This window comes from Lissotriton vulgaris, chromosome 2_1, assembly GCF_964263255.1.
Source record: "Lissotriton vulgaris chromosome 2_1, aLisVul1.2, whole genome shotgun sequence".
NCBI classification, from domain to species: domain Eukaryota; kingdom Metazoa; phylum Chordata; class Amphibia; order Caudata; family Salamandridae; genus Lissotriton; species Lissotriton vulgaris.
This window is the reverse complement of record NC_141687.1, coordinates 1,707,686,376-1,707,702,658: the sequence shown is the minus strand read 5'-3', so window position 1 is coordinate 1,707,702,658 and position 16,283 is coordinate 1,707,686,376. Positions and strand designations below refer to the sequence as shown.

The window sequence follows — 16,283 nt, the reverse complement described above, 5'->3', positions numbered from 1 at the left end:
TCTTCAAAGCTGCTGGGAGCACCGCTGTCAATAGACGGTCTCTTCAAAGCTGCTGGGAGCACCATTGTAAATAGACCGTCTCTTCACCGCCGCTCGGAGCACCGCTGTAAATAGACGGTCTCTTCAAAGCTGCTGGGAGCACCGCTGTCAATCCACGGCGTTTTCAAACCTACTGGGAAGACTGCTGTAAATAGATGGTCTCTTCAAAGCTGCTGGGAGCACCGCTGTAAATAGAAGGTCTCTTCAAAGCTACTGGGAGCACCGCTGTAAATAGAAGGTCTCTTCCACCCTGCTCTCCCCCCGTCCCATTGAGAAGAGTAAGAGTGGGAAAGCCTATCAAAAGTGGCATAGGTAGGGCTGGCTTATTTAGGGCGGACTTCCCATGGAATATTTTGTCTGCCTGGGTCCACCAAACAATCATGGCTTTCCTCTGCCAAGAAAATAAATAATGGCTGCACATGTAGCAAGTAGAAAACTCATTGGCATCGTTTCTTTCTCTTGCTTTTCACAAATGAAGCCCCACCAAGGTTTCCACTGACCTGGCAGACTGGCAGGCACGCATCTAAATCTAAATTACCCCCAAAGTCTCCATACTTATTGTCCGTGTTTCATTAATTTTTTTGATACCGAAAACGTCAATCAACTCATTGCGGTTCTCAGAAGGAAGGAATACAAATGTTAAACTTTGACGCAATAGGGCCCACCGACTGTCGATTTGAGGGCTCTCGTTCATGTCTCTACAGGTATCTGAAGTTTAAATTCCATCAAATTCGGGGCAAATCAAATGGAAAGGGCCAAGTTCACACAGAAGATGGCGCGCCAGACCCCTGCAAAGAGAGGTGGCAAAAGAACTACAACAAAGTGGAAGTCAATGTCTTCAGCTTATTTGATGAGTTTTTAGAAATGGGTGAGTGAGATCTGGATCAGATGAATGGTTCGTGAGCTAGTCAGTTTGGCTTTGCATTAGTGTTTCTCTTGTTACTTAACCCCCCACCCTGCTATATCCTGCAGTGCTTTCTTTGCCTCCCATTCATGCTACGTAATGTTTCCCCCCTCAGTCTTATGATTCTCTTTACAGCCTTTCATTGTCTACTTTAGCATGCAATTCACATCACCTGTGCCTCTTCCAGGATATTGCTACCTCTCCTTTAAGTTGTACATCTTTGTTTGGCGTCCTTCATCCTTTTCTCCCTGCACTGCTACGAATTTCTTTTTTTCCATTTCGACTTTCCTATATATCTGTTTCTCAATGCTGATACTCCTCCCTTCAGCAGTTTTCCTTCCTGTAACTCCTTCTGTCTGGACCGTCTTTTCTCAGTCTCTGTCCTTTGTTCCCATAATGCAGAGAGTTGTCTTTTTTTCAGTTTTGCTCCCTTGTCCTCTGAGAGTCCTCCTCGTTAGCAGTGTCTCCACTTTATTTCTGTTTCTTCATCTGTGCACTAAGTCGCACTGTCTCGCACTGTCTCTGTCCCTTTTGTTCAGTCTCTCTTGCCATGATTCCTTCTGGGTCGATTTTACAGGCCTCACTGTTCGGTTTTCCAATCCACAGTGATCCAGTACAGCTTCACCACCATTTTTGTGGCAGCCTTCCCACTGGCCCCACTGCTGGCCTTCCTCAACAACATCGTAGAGATCCGCCTGGACGCCATCAAGATGATGAGGCTGCAGCGGCGCATGGTTCCCAGGAAAGCGAACGACATGGGTAAGTGTCGGGCGAGGGTGTCTTGTGCAAGGTAGCCAGTATCACTGGGGGTGAGTTGAACATATGTACCCTGTGCCGTGGAAGGTAAGCAGTATCACTGGGGGTGAGTTGAACTTATGTACCCTGTGCCAGTGCAAGGTAAGCAGTATCACTGGGGGTGAGTTGAACTTATGTACCCTATGCCAGTGCAACAAGGTAAGCAGCATCACTGAGAGTGAGTTGAACATGTGTACCCGCTGCCAGTGCAAGGTAAGCAGTATCACTAAGGGTGAGTTTAACGTATGTACCCTATGCCAGAGCAAGGTAAGCAGTATCACTGAGGGTGAGTTGAACCTATGTACCCTATGCCAGTGCAGGGTAAGCAGTATCACTGAGGGTGAGTTGAACATGTGTACCCTCTGCCACTGCAAGATAAGCAGTATCACTGAGGGTGAGTTGAACGTATGTACCCAATGCCAGTGCAAGGTAAGCAGCACCACTTGAACTTATGTACCCTGTGCCAGTGAAAGGGAAGCAATATCACTGAGGGTGAGTTGAACATGTGTACCCTCTGCCAGTGCAAGGTGAGCAGTATCACTGAGGGTGTGTTGAACATATGTATCTCAAAGATACACGTTAGTGATAGATTCCTTACCTTAGAATATCCCCAGGCGTCAGACTGGATCCGGAAACTTTTGCGTAGCAATACCCCTGCGCGCTGGTAGGCGTAGTCTGAGGCTCCGCGTCCGTCGTCGGCGTCGTGAGCGCCGGGATGACGTCGTCGGAGTACTTAGACGGCGCCCATGCGCGCTGACGTCAGTTCTTCTTTTTTCCGCGCCAGCTAGCGCAGATCCGGAAGAAGCTCTACCCCCAGTCACTTTTTGACTGAAAAGTTTTTGATCCTTTTTGATCTCTCTTAGTCGACTGTCTCGACTATCGGTGCCAGGGATGCCCGGGTTCAAGCCTTGTTCGAAGTGCGGCCGACTCATGTCGGTCACGGACCCCCATCGCCGGTGCCTGAAGTGCTTAGGCCTCGACCACGACGATCGAACCTGCGTCGACTGCCGGGCCCTGACGTCGAAGGCTAGGCGGGAGCGGTCCCGCAAGCGTCTCGAGCTGAGGCACTCGGCCCCGCGCCGCTCCAGGTCCCGGTCCCGGTCCCACGGGAGGTCGAGGGACAGGTCGCGAGGTCGGAGTCATCGACGTTCCGGAAGTGGACACCGATCGTCTGGTTCCAAGTCCTCAGGTAAGAGGCATGAGAGGTCGGAACGACACCATCGGTCCTCCGACCCGCCCCGACGCTCGCTCGATGCGGCCGGGGACTCGGGCGACACCGCCCACGCGGCTCCGCGGGAGTCGCAAGCGTCGCCGCCTGCCCCACACCTTCGGGTCCCTGGGCACGGCGCGTCGCAGGAGGAGGTCGAGAGGTACCTCATGGCCATGCGGGCCCTCCCTCCTCAGTCGGTTCCCGTGGCGCCTTCGGGCTGATCGGCTCCGTCTGGAGGTCCTTCCGGGTCGGGTGCTTCGGCCCCGACGACGTCGGGTGCTTCGGGCCCGGCGCCGCTGGCGACTTCGGTCCCGGCGCCGCGCTACCTCGCTGGATCCGGCTCCGGATCCGGGACCTCGCCGGTCGACCTTACGACCTCGCCGGCGCCGTCCCTTCAGGTGTCCCCGGCAGCCGATGTGGTTGCCGACCCCAATGTTTCCTACGGTCCTACTCAGGAGTCGGAGGGGCGCCGCTGGGCGCCGATTCCGTCGGCCTTTGGAGACTTCTATCTCCACGAGGAGGCCCTGGCTGTTAATCCTGGTCTCCAGGAGCCAGGTGACGAGGAGCAATGGGAGGGGTCCGAGGACCCTCTGGCACGTGATTGCCAGTCGCATCAGGACTGGACATATGAGCTTGGGGAGGCCAGTGGTATTGACACCTCGCCAGACACTGGATTTACGTCGCCCCCGACTGTGGCTTCGGAGGCGGGTTCTGCTTACAGCGTAGTGTTGACGAAGGCAGCTAAGGCCTTAAACCTTCAGCTCCCCGTCGCGGCCGTGAGGACTAATCTCCTCACTGAGGTCCTCAAACAGCAGTCCGGCTCCGCGGAGCCCCTCCTGCCGTTCAATGAGGCCTTGTGTGACGTTCTGCTGGGCACTTGGTCCAAGCCCGCCACAGGCCCCCCTGTGGACAGGAACGTGGCCAGACGCTACCGCCCGGCACCGGGCGACCCATGCTTTTTGTCCACCCATCCCACCCCCGAGAGCCTGGTCATCCAGGCCTCTAACTCCCAAACCGCATTCCCGTCGGCCCCGCCCGACAGGGAATCCAAGAGATATGAGCAGTTCGGGAAGAAGGTCTTCTCGTCTGTGAGCCTAGGGCTACGGTCTGTGAACACCAACTGTCTCTTGGGCCGCTACACCCACACTCTGTGGGACTCGGTTGCGGAGGTGCTGCCACAATGCCCTGAGGAGGTCAGGGCTAAACTCAGCCAAACCCTTGCGGACGGCCGAGATGCGGCACGCTTTTCTATCCGGTGTGGGCTGGATACCACGGACTCACTGGGCAGGGCGATGGCAACGACGGTGGCGGTTCGACGCCACGCCTGGTTGAGGTCCGCCAACTTCTCGGCCGATGTCCAGGCCACCCTCCTGGACATGCCGTTTGATGGCCGTCGCCTCTTCGGCGACAAGGCAGACCATGCGCTGGAACGTTTCAAGGACTCCAGGGCCACGGCCAAGTCCTTGGGCCTTACGGCCCCACGCCAGCAATCGGGTGCCTTTCGCTCCTTTCGTGGCCACGGAAGGGGCGCCCCACCACGGACCGTCAGCCACGCGCCGCAGAATGTTCAGCAACGCGGTGGCGGCCGTGGGAACCGCCGTGGCGGTGGTCGGGGCCAGCGGCGAGGCCAGTCCACACCTCCCTCAGCAGCCCCCGCCTCAAAACCTTCCTAGTCCGAGTTTTCAGGCCCATGTGACGCCTGTGGGAGGCAGGGTTCGCCATCACCTCTCCTACTGGCATACAGTCACTTCGGACAGGTGGGTGCTGCAAATTGTCCGAAGGGGTTTCTCCCTCCCCTTCGAGTCTTCCCCTCCATCCATGCCACCTCAATACCACCGTGTGTCGGGGGATCACTTGCAACTTCTGCAAGAGGAGGTTTCGGCCCTCTTGGCCAAGAGGGCCATCGAGCGCGTTCCTGGGCCAGAAGTAGGACGTGGTTGTTACTCCCACTACTTTCTGGTACCCAAGAAGGGCAAAGGGGGCCTACGCCCTATCTTGGATCTGCGGAACGTCAACGGCTTCCTCCGGACGGAGAAGTTCAAGATGCTCACTTTGGCTCTAGTCCTGGCTGCCCTGGACCCGGGAGACTGGATGGTAGCGTTGGACTTGCAGGACGCCTATTTCCACATCCCCGTCCTGCCGGCCCACCGGCGTTACCTACGGTTCATGGTAGGCCAAGAGCACTTTCAGTTTACCGTGCTCCCCTTCGGCCTTGCCAGCGCCCCACGGGTGTTCACGAAGGTGATGGCGGTGGTCGCAGCCCATCTGCGCAGGCAGGGGATATCAGTCTTCCCCTACCTCGACGACTGGTTGTTGAAGGCGGGCTCGCCCCAGTCAGTCGTCAGCCACCTCCAGACTACGGCCGACCTCCTGCACTTGCTGGGGTTCTCCATCAATGTGCCGAAGTCACACCTGTGTCCCTCTCAAAAGCTCCTCTTCATCGGAGCGGTTCTCGACTCGGAGCAGTTTCGGGTTTACCCACCCGAACAGCGGGTTCGGGATATTCAGGCTCTGATTCCTGTCTTCAGGCCGTTATCCCGGGTCTCGGTCAGGTTGACGCTGCGGCTTCTGGGGCTGATGGCCTCCTGCATCCTTCTGGTGCGTCACGCCAGGTGGCGGATGCGGGCTCTGCAGTGGGACCTGAAGTTTCAGTGGGCCCAGCATCAGGGCAACCTGTCCGATCATGTCCTGATCTCGGAGGGCACTGCGAAGCAACTGCAGTGGTGGCTCACGGACCGCGACTGGGTCAGTGGCAGACCCCTCTCCCTACCTCAGCCGGAGCACGTAGTTGTGACGGACGCGTCCCTCCAGGGCTGGGGAGGCCACATGGGAGAGGCGGAGATCAGAGGCCTCTGGTCTCCGGCGGAGTCCCGGCTCCACATCAACCTTCTGGAGCTGCGGGCGATTCGTCTTGCACTGAAGGCATTCCTCCCCTCTGTCAAGGGGAGCGTAGTGCAAGTGTTCACCGACAACACCACCGCCATGTGGTACTGCAACAAACACGGCGGTGTGGGGTCGTGGACCCTCTGCCAGGAGGCTCTGCGCCTCTGGCAGTGGCTGGAACATCAGGGCGTGACCCTGGTGGTTCAACACCTGGCAGGCTCTCTGAATGCCAGGGCGGACAAACTCAGCCGCCGGTGCATGATGGATCACGAATGGCGTCTGAACTCGGACGTGGCGCAATGTCTCTTTCGACAGTGGGGAGAGCCTTGGTTAGATCTATTCGCCACAGAAGAGAACGCGCAATGTCAGCAGTTCTGCGCGTTGGAGTTTCCAAGGCGGCACTCGCTCGGAGACGCTTTTCGTCGCGAGTGGAGCTGCGGTCTGTTGTACGCCTTTCCGCCTATACCACTTCTGCCCAGAGTGCTGAAGAAGATCAGGCGCGACCGGGCCCAGGTCGTCCTTGTGGCTCCGGACTGGGCACGAAGATACTGGTATCCCGAGCTACTCAGCATGTCAGTCGATCCCCCGATTCGTCTGCCTCTTCGGGAGGACCTTCTGTCGCAGCAGCAGGGGACGGTCCTGCACCCGAACCTGTCCAGTCTCCACCTACAAGCTTGGAGATTGAGCGGCGGCAGTTGAGGCCATTTGACTTGCCTCCCGAAGTCTGTGATATCATTCTGGCAGCCAGGCGTCCCTCCACAAAGTCGGTATACGCCTGCCGGTGGAACAGATTTGTGGTGTGGTGCACAGCAAAGGCTGTGGATCCTCTCTCTGCACCCCTTTCGGAAGTGCTGCTCTTTCTTCTTTCCCTTGCCCAGCAGGGCTCTGCTCTGGGCACTCTTAAAGGGTACCTTTCTGCTCTATCAGCCTTCTTGAGGCTACCAGATCAGCCTTCTTTATTCAAGTCCCCTATTGTGAGTAGATTTCTGAAGGGCATCACGCACATGTTCCCTCCTGTTCCCTTCGTGATGCCCCAGTGGGACTTGAATCTGGTTCTCACCTATCTGATGTGTGCTCCCTTTGAGCCGCTTCATAACTGCCCTCTTCGTCTCCTTACTCTAAAGACGGCCTTCCTGGTTGCCATCACCTCTGCCAGGAGGGTGAGTGAGCTCCAGGCTCTTTCTTCTTCTCCACCTTTCCTGTCTGTTCATCCTGATAAGGTGGTGTTACGTACACGACCTTCCTTTCTGCCCAAGGTTGTCACGGCCTTCCACATCGGGCAGTCCATCACTTTGCCCACCTTCTTTCCGCCTCCGCACCCCTCGAAAGAGGAGGAGAGGCTCCACCATCTGGATCCAAAACGTGCGCTCTCCTACTACCTAGATCGCACACGCCAATTCCGGGTGGATGACCAACTCTTCGTTGGTTACGTGGGCGCGAAGAAGGGAAAGGCTGTGCACAAGAGGACCATCTCTAGGTGGATCATCTTGTGTATTCAAGCATGTTACTCCATGGCGAGGAAGGAGCCCCCGGCTGGATTGCGGGCTCACTCCACTCGGGCCACGGCAACGACAACTGCCCTGGGCCGCGGTGTCCCCCTGCAGGACATCTGTCAGGCAGCCACGTGGGCCTCGCTGCACACGTTCGCAAGACACTACTGCCTGGACAGTCAAGTCCGGAGGGATGGCTTCTTTGGCCGTTCCGTCCTCCAGGACTTTCTGGTGTGATATTGGTTCGCAGACCCACCACCGGGGTTGGTATTGCTGGGGTATCTATTCTAAGGTAAGGAATCTATCACTAACGTGTCTCTTTCAGATGCACAAGTTACTACTTGTGTAACGATATATCTGTAAGAGACATTAGTTAGTGATAGATTCCTTACCGACCCACCCATCCTCCCCGTTCTGTGAACCGATATCTAGGGTTAAGGTCATCCCCTTTCAGGGCCCTAGTTTCATGGCACCAGTGTTAGTTCTATCATGGCTCTGCGTATCTGGCGCGGAAAAGCTGTGTTATCAGAACTGACGTCAGCGCGCATGGGCGCCGTCTAAGTACTCCGACGACGTCATCCCGGCGCTCACGACGCCGACGACGGACGCGGAGCCGCAGACGACGCCTACCAGCGCGCAGGGGTATTGCTACGCAAAAGTTTCCGGATCCAGTCTGACGCCTGGGGATATTCTAAGGTAAGGAATCTATCACTAACTAATGTCTCTTACAGATATATCGTTACACAAGTAGTAACTTGTGCATCCTGTGCCGGTGGGTGGTAGCCAGAATTGGGAAGATATGTGATTGCTGGCAAGTGCCAGGCAAATAAGGTCATACAAAGGGGGGATGATGGACGGAGCGTTTGAGCAAATCAAACACTCACCCCCAGTCAACTGATCTGGGTTTAATCCATCACCATTCTTTAGCTCACTCAGCCACCCCAGTTCAGACATGGCCATATGCAAATCAGTCTGACCCTGTGCCTCATGGGAACAGTCCAGCCCGAACTGCCAAGCCATGTCTTCCCTGGACCGGAAACAAGCATCCTAGGACCGGTTTCGGATTCATAATCCTCATCAGCCAGGCTATCTTGAATCCAGTGGCCAAGTGAGCAAGGGACTCATGTCTGAGCATACAATGCCAATTTAGGACGAACAAAGCGATACAAAAGAGGGATGATGGATGGAGCGTTTGAGCAAATCAAACACTCACCCCTCAGTCAACTGATCTGGGTTTAATCCATCACCATTCTTTAGCTCACTCAGCCACCCCAGTTCAGACATGGCCATATGCAAATCAGTCTGACCCTGTGCCTCATGGTAATAGTCCAGCCCGAACTGCCAAGCCATGTCTTCCCTGGACCGGAGACAAGCATCCTGGGACCGGTTTCGGATTCATAATCCTCATCAGCCAGGCTATCTTGAATCCAGTGGGCAAGTGAGCAAGGGACTCACGTCTGAGCATACCCTGCCAACTTAGGACGAACAAAGCGATACAAAAGGGGGATGATGGACGGAGCGTTTGAGCAAATCAAACACTCACCCCCAGTCAACCGATCTGGGTTAATCCATCACCATTCTTTAGCTCACTCAGCCACCCCAGTTCAGACATGGCCATATGCAAATCAGTCTGACCCTGTGCCTCATGGGAACAGTCCAGCCCGAACTACCAAGCCCTGTCTTCCCTGGACCGGAAACAAGCATCCTGGGACCGGTTTCGGATTCATAATCCTCATCAGCCAGGCTATCTTGAATCCAGTGGCCAAGTCAGCAAGGGACTCACGTCTGAGCATACCTTGCCAACTTAGGGCGAACAAAGCGATACAAAAGGGGGATGATGGACGGAGCGTTTGAGCAAATCAAACACTCACCCCCAGTCAACTGATCTGGGTTTAATCCATCACCATTCTTTAGCTCACTCAGCCACCCCGGTTCAGACATGGCCATATGCAAAAAAGTCTGACCCTGTGCCTCATGGGAACAGTCCAGCCCGAACTGCCAAGCCATGTCTTCCCTGGACCAGAAACAAGCATCCTGGGACCGGTTTCGGATTCATAATCCTCATCAGCCAGGCTATCTTGAATCCAGTGGCCAAGTGAGCAAGGGACTCACGTCTGAGCATACCCTGCCAACTTAGGGCGAACAAAGCGATACAAAAGGGGGATGATGGATGGAGCGTTTGAGCAAACCAAACACTCACTCCCAGTCAACTGATCTGGGTTTAATCCATCACCATTCTTTAGCTCACTCAGCCACCCCAGTCCAGACATGGCCATATGCAAATCAGTCTGACCCTGTGCCTCATGGAAACAGTCCAGCCCGAACTGCCAAACCATGTCTTCCCTGGACCGGAAACAAGCATCCTGGGACCGGTTTCGGATTCATAATCCTCATCAACCAGGCTATCTTGAATCCAGTGGCCAAGTGAGCAAGGGACTCACGTCTGAGCATACCCTGCCAACTTAGGGCGAACAAAGCGATACAAAAGGCAAATAAGGTCATCAAGGCTAGAGGCATTGTGCTGATCTAATGCAACCCTGTGCATGCCACGTTTTCTAGTGTTTGTGAACGGAAAATCCAGATTGGTTTAAGGACAAGGAGTTGTGCATGATACCTATCTCACTGTCATGTGTTTACTCCAGACAACAGCATACAAATAATGTAGCATACTCAAATATTTGTCCAGTTGTTTTATTTGCATTCCAGTAACAACGTTCAGTTTCGCAGCCCATGAAGCACTGGCAATTACCACTGATTTCCCTTGAACTTGCTTCAGGGACTCTGTAACCCACTCGGACCACATCATGTTTCAGAAATGCCTACAATGTTTTATCTGCTGAACCGATGGGTGTTAATATCATAAATGTTCCAAACATTATCCAAATATTTCCACTCAACTGCTATTAGAGCTGAAAACAACTCTATTTCCGTAGCCGAGACATCAATTAAGTCTGTTAATCACAAGGACACCCAAGGAGACTTCTTGCACATCGACAAGAGTGGAACTCTACTCTTAGCAATTACTAATGCCATTTTCATTGTCTTTCTTCCCAGCGTTAGATAACAGGCATTATACACATTGTTGCCAGGAACTTTGGAATGGCTTCTCAGTAGCATCAATTCTTTTCCAGCTTAGGTCCTCCTGAAGTCTTAGCATGTTGGACCATTCAAATATTAAGTGGACAAACTATGCTGCTGTCCCCGGGCTCTTAAGGCAATCTCCTGACATGGTCAGATCTAACATACTGAATCTCAATGGTTTAATACAAATCTTATGTAGGATCTTACATTTTAGATGTTTATGACAGCCATTACATGAAATCTTTTAACCAACTGGCTCCATCTTCCCCATGGTGGATCTATTACCTCTCAGTTATGCTCCAACAGGCTCAGGTGTCTATATATAAAGAAAATGCCAGCTCAACAGTTATAAACCATTTTAGACGCCGCAAACAAGTGCAATGTTAGTACGGAGGATCGAACAGGAAGCTCCATTTTATTTACTCTAATCTTGGCACTTATGCACTTTACTAAAGTCTAGAGCACTTTTTTGAACTATGACATTTTTGTATGTAGAACTGTTTTTACTTGACATTATATTGTATTGCAACGGTTTTAATTAACTATGCAAATAAACTAAACTTGAAACCTAATAGTGCTGTCACTTCACCTAGACTCGACTAAGCTGGTGAGAGTAGTGAGTTGTGCCCCATCACTGGGTGGTAAAGCCTACAAAGCTGTTGCAGAAGAAGTGCCTTCACTTTTGATATCTTTAAATGTATTTTCCTACCCAGATCGTTTTCCTCCACTAATTCGCCAATTGAGTTGATGAAGAAATCTCATATAGTCTCCAATTCGCAGTCTAAAAAGTGTTCTGGTTTTTATATGTACTGAAGGACTGGGTTCTTTAAGACCCAGCGGTGCCAGGGCACAACACCTGAAACCTTTGTGGGTAACCTGCTCCGGCGTACGAATGACAGAGACACGGGACACTTCCTTCGGCGTCAAAGATTCAAGGTTTATTTGCTGCAGGGAACACAGAAATCACAGGAAGTACATCGAGTGTAGTTCGGGGAGACTGCTTCAAATTGGTTCTGTGGATCGCTCCTTTTATACAGTTTTTACCCATAGGACAACATGGCACACAAAAGTTTACAACCCGGCTCCCACCATTATCCCCCAGAGGGGTCGCTTTGGTCACTTTGATACACATGAGGTTCGGAACATAAGTGCGGAAACATTTGGTGGTTCCCAACTGTAAAAACCCATCTTCCCATCATTAGCAAATTCCAACCAGCAGTAAAACAGATCGAAATAGGAACAAGGACAGGTGCAGAGGAAGACGGAGACAGTGGGGAGAACGGAAAGGGTGTAAAAGGGGAGGTATCGAGAAACACGAGATACAGGCATCAAAGGGACGTGCCTAATGAGATGCACGGCTGGGACAATAAACCGGTACGGCAAGATGAGCCTCGAGCGGGGCCATCTGCCTTACAGTATCATCCCCCTCGTCATAAAGACACCTACAATGAACATGTGTCTTCCGCAAATATCTTGGGAGTCCCAGGGTCGCGAAGCGGACAGCGTCCGTTCGCTGGCTACTTGAGGGCAAGAGACAAAATGGATGCCGTATCTAAGATGGAACCCGTGGGTACAGATGAAAAACCCGCATAACAAACGAACGGTTTAAGTTAGCACAGCGAAACTGCGCACACTTACTAAACTCGTCATTTGCGGTTCATAGATACCAGACTCGACCATATTCGTGCGAGTCGAAAACACCACTTACAATTGTCACGGAACCTCAGACGCTCCTTTTGCCCTCATGTAGGCAAGCACTAGTCGGAATCATATTCGATATTCATCAGACCGTCTAGATGTTGCTGTAGCACAGCTCTGTCCAACCGAGTCCCCTTGGTAACAGGTGGTTGTCTCATACACGTTGTAGCACAAAGGCCACATAAGGCAGGACCACACTGCACACAAAGGCAACACGTGAACAGGAACACTACAACGACTCCGATGATCATCAGAATCTTCCAACCCCAAGTCGACATCAGGCCCCAAAACCACCCAAGTAGCGTTCAATCCCCTACATCCACGTGTATGGATTCGGAGATCTTATGCAACCTCGAGATGGCTTGATAGACAGTAGGAGCATTATCTGGAATAAAAATGCAGCAGCTCGAATGGATCACCTTACATACCCCACCTCGATCTGCTAAGATGACATCTAAAACCATACGGTTTTGTAACGTCATAAGTCTCTCCGCCTGAAGTTCTGTGGTGATATTACCAAGGGCACTGGCTGTAATATTAGCTGTCGATTCTACCACTCGAGTCAACTGTCTCAGGTTCCTACTATTAACCATAGGTCCCCAAAACGGGAGGAAACCCTTGAAAAAGTCTCCTGCCTCTTGACCGGCAGTATCCTCTTCGCTAATTACGCCTCGCACAACTCTAATCTTATGATAATCGGCATCTACAGTGAACGTCGGAGGCAACAAATTTGCGATGAAACATGAGCCCATGAAGTCAGCGGGCAACCATGCATATGCACGATCATAACAGATAAAGTATGTACCCTTGGCAGCCAGGAACACAGGGGACGAGACCATCGGCAGTATGTAATTTTCAGTGCAAGCACTTGCTCCAAGTCGGGCTTGCGATCTTCGGCCACGACCCATGAGACAAAAATTACCAGTGTGGGGTACGACCCATATCGGAGGCGAGCTTTTAAGCTGCTTTTCGCTAGTGAACACACTGTATTCACCTCTACTTAGGACCCTATAGGCCTGTACCTCTTCTTCGGGAATAAGCGAGGGATCATAGATATCGCTATCTAAATCCTCTATTGCTATCGACAAAGGTTTTTGATACGAGGTAGGACCAGAGTAAGGGGAACGTGGTTCTCGAATGGGGTGGAAACCCAGTGCGCTTCGAAACATTGTCTGAAATGCTCGAGCTGACCCTTGGGAACTATACGGTAACACCAGATATGGAATTCCCTTATCCGTAGTATGTGGCATCAGCCCACACACCCAACAATTAGTAGTGTTAACCACTAACTGATGCTGATGAAGGAGCTGAATAAAGGAATTATTGTGGAATTCTACACGTCTAGCCTGCTCGTGTTCGGGTAACATATGAAAGGAATGAGGAGAGGCTGTGGAGATAAGTTTAGGGTCAGGAGTAGGAGTAGGTGTTGCAGAAGGTAAGAAGTAAGACATCGTGTAATACACCCCACCCGCCAATAATGCAGAAGCAGTCAAAAATAATACAAATAGCTGGAATATGAAACATTTGGTACGACTGAGTTGCTGCAACTTGAATCTATGAGCCTGAGCTCCTTCCAAATCATTCAGCTTCGAGAATGCCATTCCCTACGACCGTCCGCAACGTTTGACGCACTTCGTTCTGTGTAGCAATAGTCAATCCCTAGGAGTTCCCAGGAACCGACGGCCTTTAACCTAGCGTCAAGACCTACTATCCAGAAGGAAGTACGCGCGCGGCCCTACGGCCTTCAATGCACAATATGTATATATGCAAAAACAAAGTCTCTCAGCTGTGAAAGCAAAAAGTATAAGGAATGAAACTCAATATATATGTACAAAATAATTACAATGGTGCGAATGTTCAAAACTGATCACGGAAAACGGGATAATGCAGTTGTCAATACAGCAAAGCAGGATCTTTTATTAGTCTTTAGTGCTAGATCGTAAAAAGTATCGAGTTTTCCCAGGACGTGTCTGCTCGTTAAACAAAGGATCCGTTGAAGAGACAGCGTCCCGTTGATCAGCTGAGTGTTCTGGTCTTGAGTCTTTTGATGATAATTGTTCAACAGTGTCTTTCTGCTGCGCTGAGGATTCTCCAACTGGCTGCGCGTCGCTAAAAGGTACAAACACCGGCAATCCTTCGGTTTCGGTTGATGCAATGCCTCTCCTTACCCACGGGTCTGTCGACAAAGGGATAGGGACCTTTTTGGCATGGGTGGCATGCACCCAATTCTTGCGTCCCTCGAGACGAACAGCAGTCCTCGTGGCAAGGAGAACCTGATAGGGTCCAGTAAACCTCGGGTCCAGGTTATTCTTGCGTGAAAAATTTCTCGTCACCACCCAATCTCCGGGCTGGAGCTGGTGGCCTGGACCCTCCGTCTGCGTCGGCAATGCGTCGTAAACCTGTTGGTGAATTAACCTCAGTTTAGCAGTCAAGTCATGAAGATAATCGATCAACATTGGGTACTCAAGATCACAGAACATTCCTGGCCTAGGATCCCCCCAAACATTCGCAGGACGACCGAACACTATTTCGTAGGGGCTAAGCCCTACTCGGGAGTGTACAGTCGCCCTAGTTGATAGTAATGCTAAGGGTAAAGCGTCAGGCCACGAGAGACCAGTCGTAGCCTGAACCTTCGCTAGCTTTAGTTTAAGGGTGCCGTTATACCCTTCAACCAAACCAGCTGACTGGGGATGATTGGCACTGTGGAATTTCTGATTAATTCCAAGGCCCTTACACACACTCTTCATCACACTACCCACAAACTCACTTCCGTTATCTGACCACACGACTCTAGGCATTCCATACCGAGGAAAATATTCCTTCAGCAGGATTTTCGCAGTAGACAAAGCAGTATTGTCCTTAAGAGGATAAGCCTCAATCCATCGGGAGAATGCGCAAACCACAACTAAGACGTATTTCAGGTTATTGCATCGCTCCATATGGATGAAGTCCAATTGGATCACCTCAAAGGGACATGAAGGGGGAGCAAAACTGCCAGGAGGAGTTGGGGTTCCTTTGCCAGGATTGTACATCATGCACACCATACAATTCTTTACCAGACGTTCAGCACATTTTGTGATACCATCATTCTTCCACACAGGAGACAATAATTTGCAAATACCTTTCGCGCTAATATGTGCTAACCCATGCGCCATTGTCACAACGGCCAGCACATACGCATCCGGTAACATCCATCTTTTCTGATCCGACAAATCAATCCAACAACCATTCGCATCCAACTTTCCCGTACTTTCTTTCCACTTCGCCTTTTCAGTCTCGGTGGCCTCATTCTGAATTTCTTTCACACTTTCGATAGTGTCTTCACACATGCTCGATTCTGTAGGCCACCTAACCGAACTCGTCACATACATTCGAGTGCTAAGGTTCCGGGCAGTCTCCTTAGCAATCTCGTCCGCAAATGCATTACCACGACCAACATCATCTGTGACCTTACGATGCGCACTACATTTAACAATCGCAACTTGTTTAGGCAACGTCAGTGCATCCAAGAGATCATTCACAAGCTGGCCATGCTGAATCTTCGTACCATACGACGTCAAGAAACCTCTCTCTCTCCACAATCGTCCAAAACTATGTGCGACGCCAAACGCGTATTGGCTGTCGGTAAACACATTCACACGTTTCCCTTTTGCTAACACACACGCTCTAGTAAGAGCAATCAGCTCTGCAGCCTGGGCAGAATTCTGATTTAGTCTTGCAGTCTCAACAACAGTATTCAACGTTACAACAGCATAAGCAGTGGTCACATCGCCATTCGGCAACTTAAAGCATGACCCATCCACATACAATGTACCATCCGGATCTTCCAATGGGGTGTTTTTAAGGTCCACTCGACCTTTCGTTTCTTCCTCTGTCCTCAAGTAGCAATCATGTTCTGCTACTTCATTTGACTCTGTGCTAATTGGTAACAAAGTTGCCGGGTTCAGAACATTACAACGTTTTATTTGAATGTGGCTTGCCAACAGCGTCAACTCGTAACCAGACAATCTCGCACTCGTCAAGTGCTGGGTTTTCGTCCGATTCAAAAGGGTATCGACTGCATGCGGAACCATCACTGTAAGCATATTATCCATGACCAGTCCTGCTGATTGTCGGATGGAGACCGCGGCTGCCGCTGTTGCTCGTAAACAACTCGGCAATGCTTTAGCTACCGGGTCCAAGG

General features: G+C 51.6%; 1 protein-coding gene across 5 annotated transcripts in view; it reads left to right on the top strand.

Moving 5' to 3' along the window:
- Nucleotides 1-16,283, top strand: part of ANO9 (anoctamin 9) — a 586,191-nt gene that overhangs the window by 505,350 nt on the left and 64,558 nt on the right. For all 5 annotated transcript variants that reach the window (XM_086957696.1, XM_086957699.1, XM_086957698.1 and 2 more), the window contains 2 exons: nt 744-907; nt 1,550-1,702. In XM_086957696.1, coding sequence (XP_086813822.1) covers nt 744-907; nt 1,550-1,702 — 317 coding nt within the window. The remainder of the gene's footprint in view (nt 1-743; nt 908-1,549; nt 1,703-16,283) is intronic.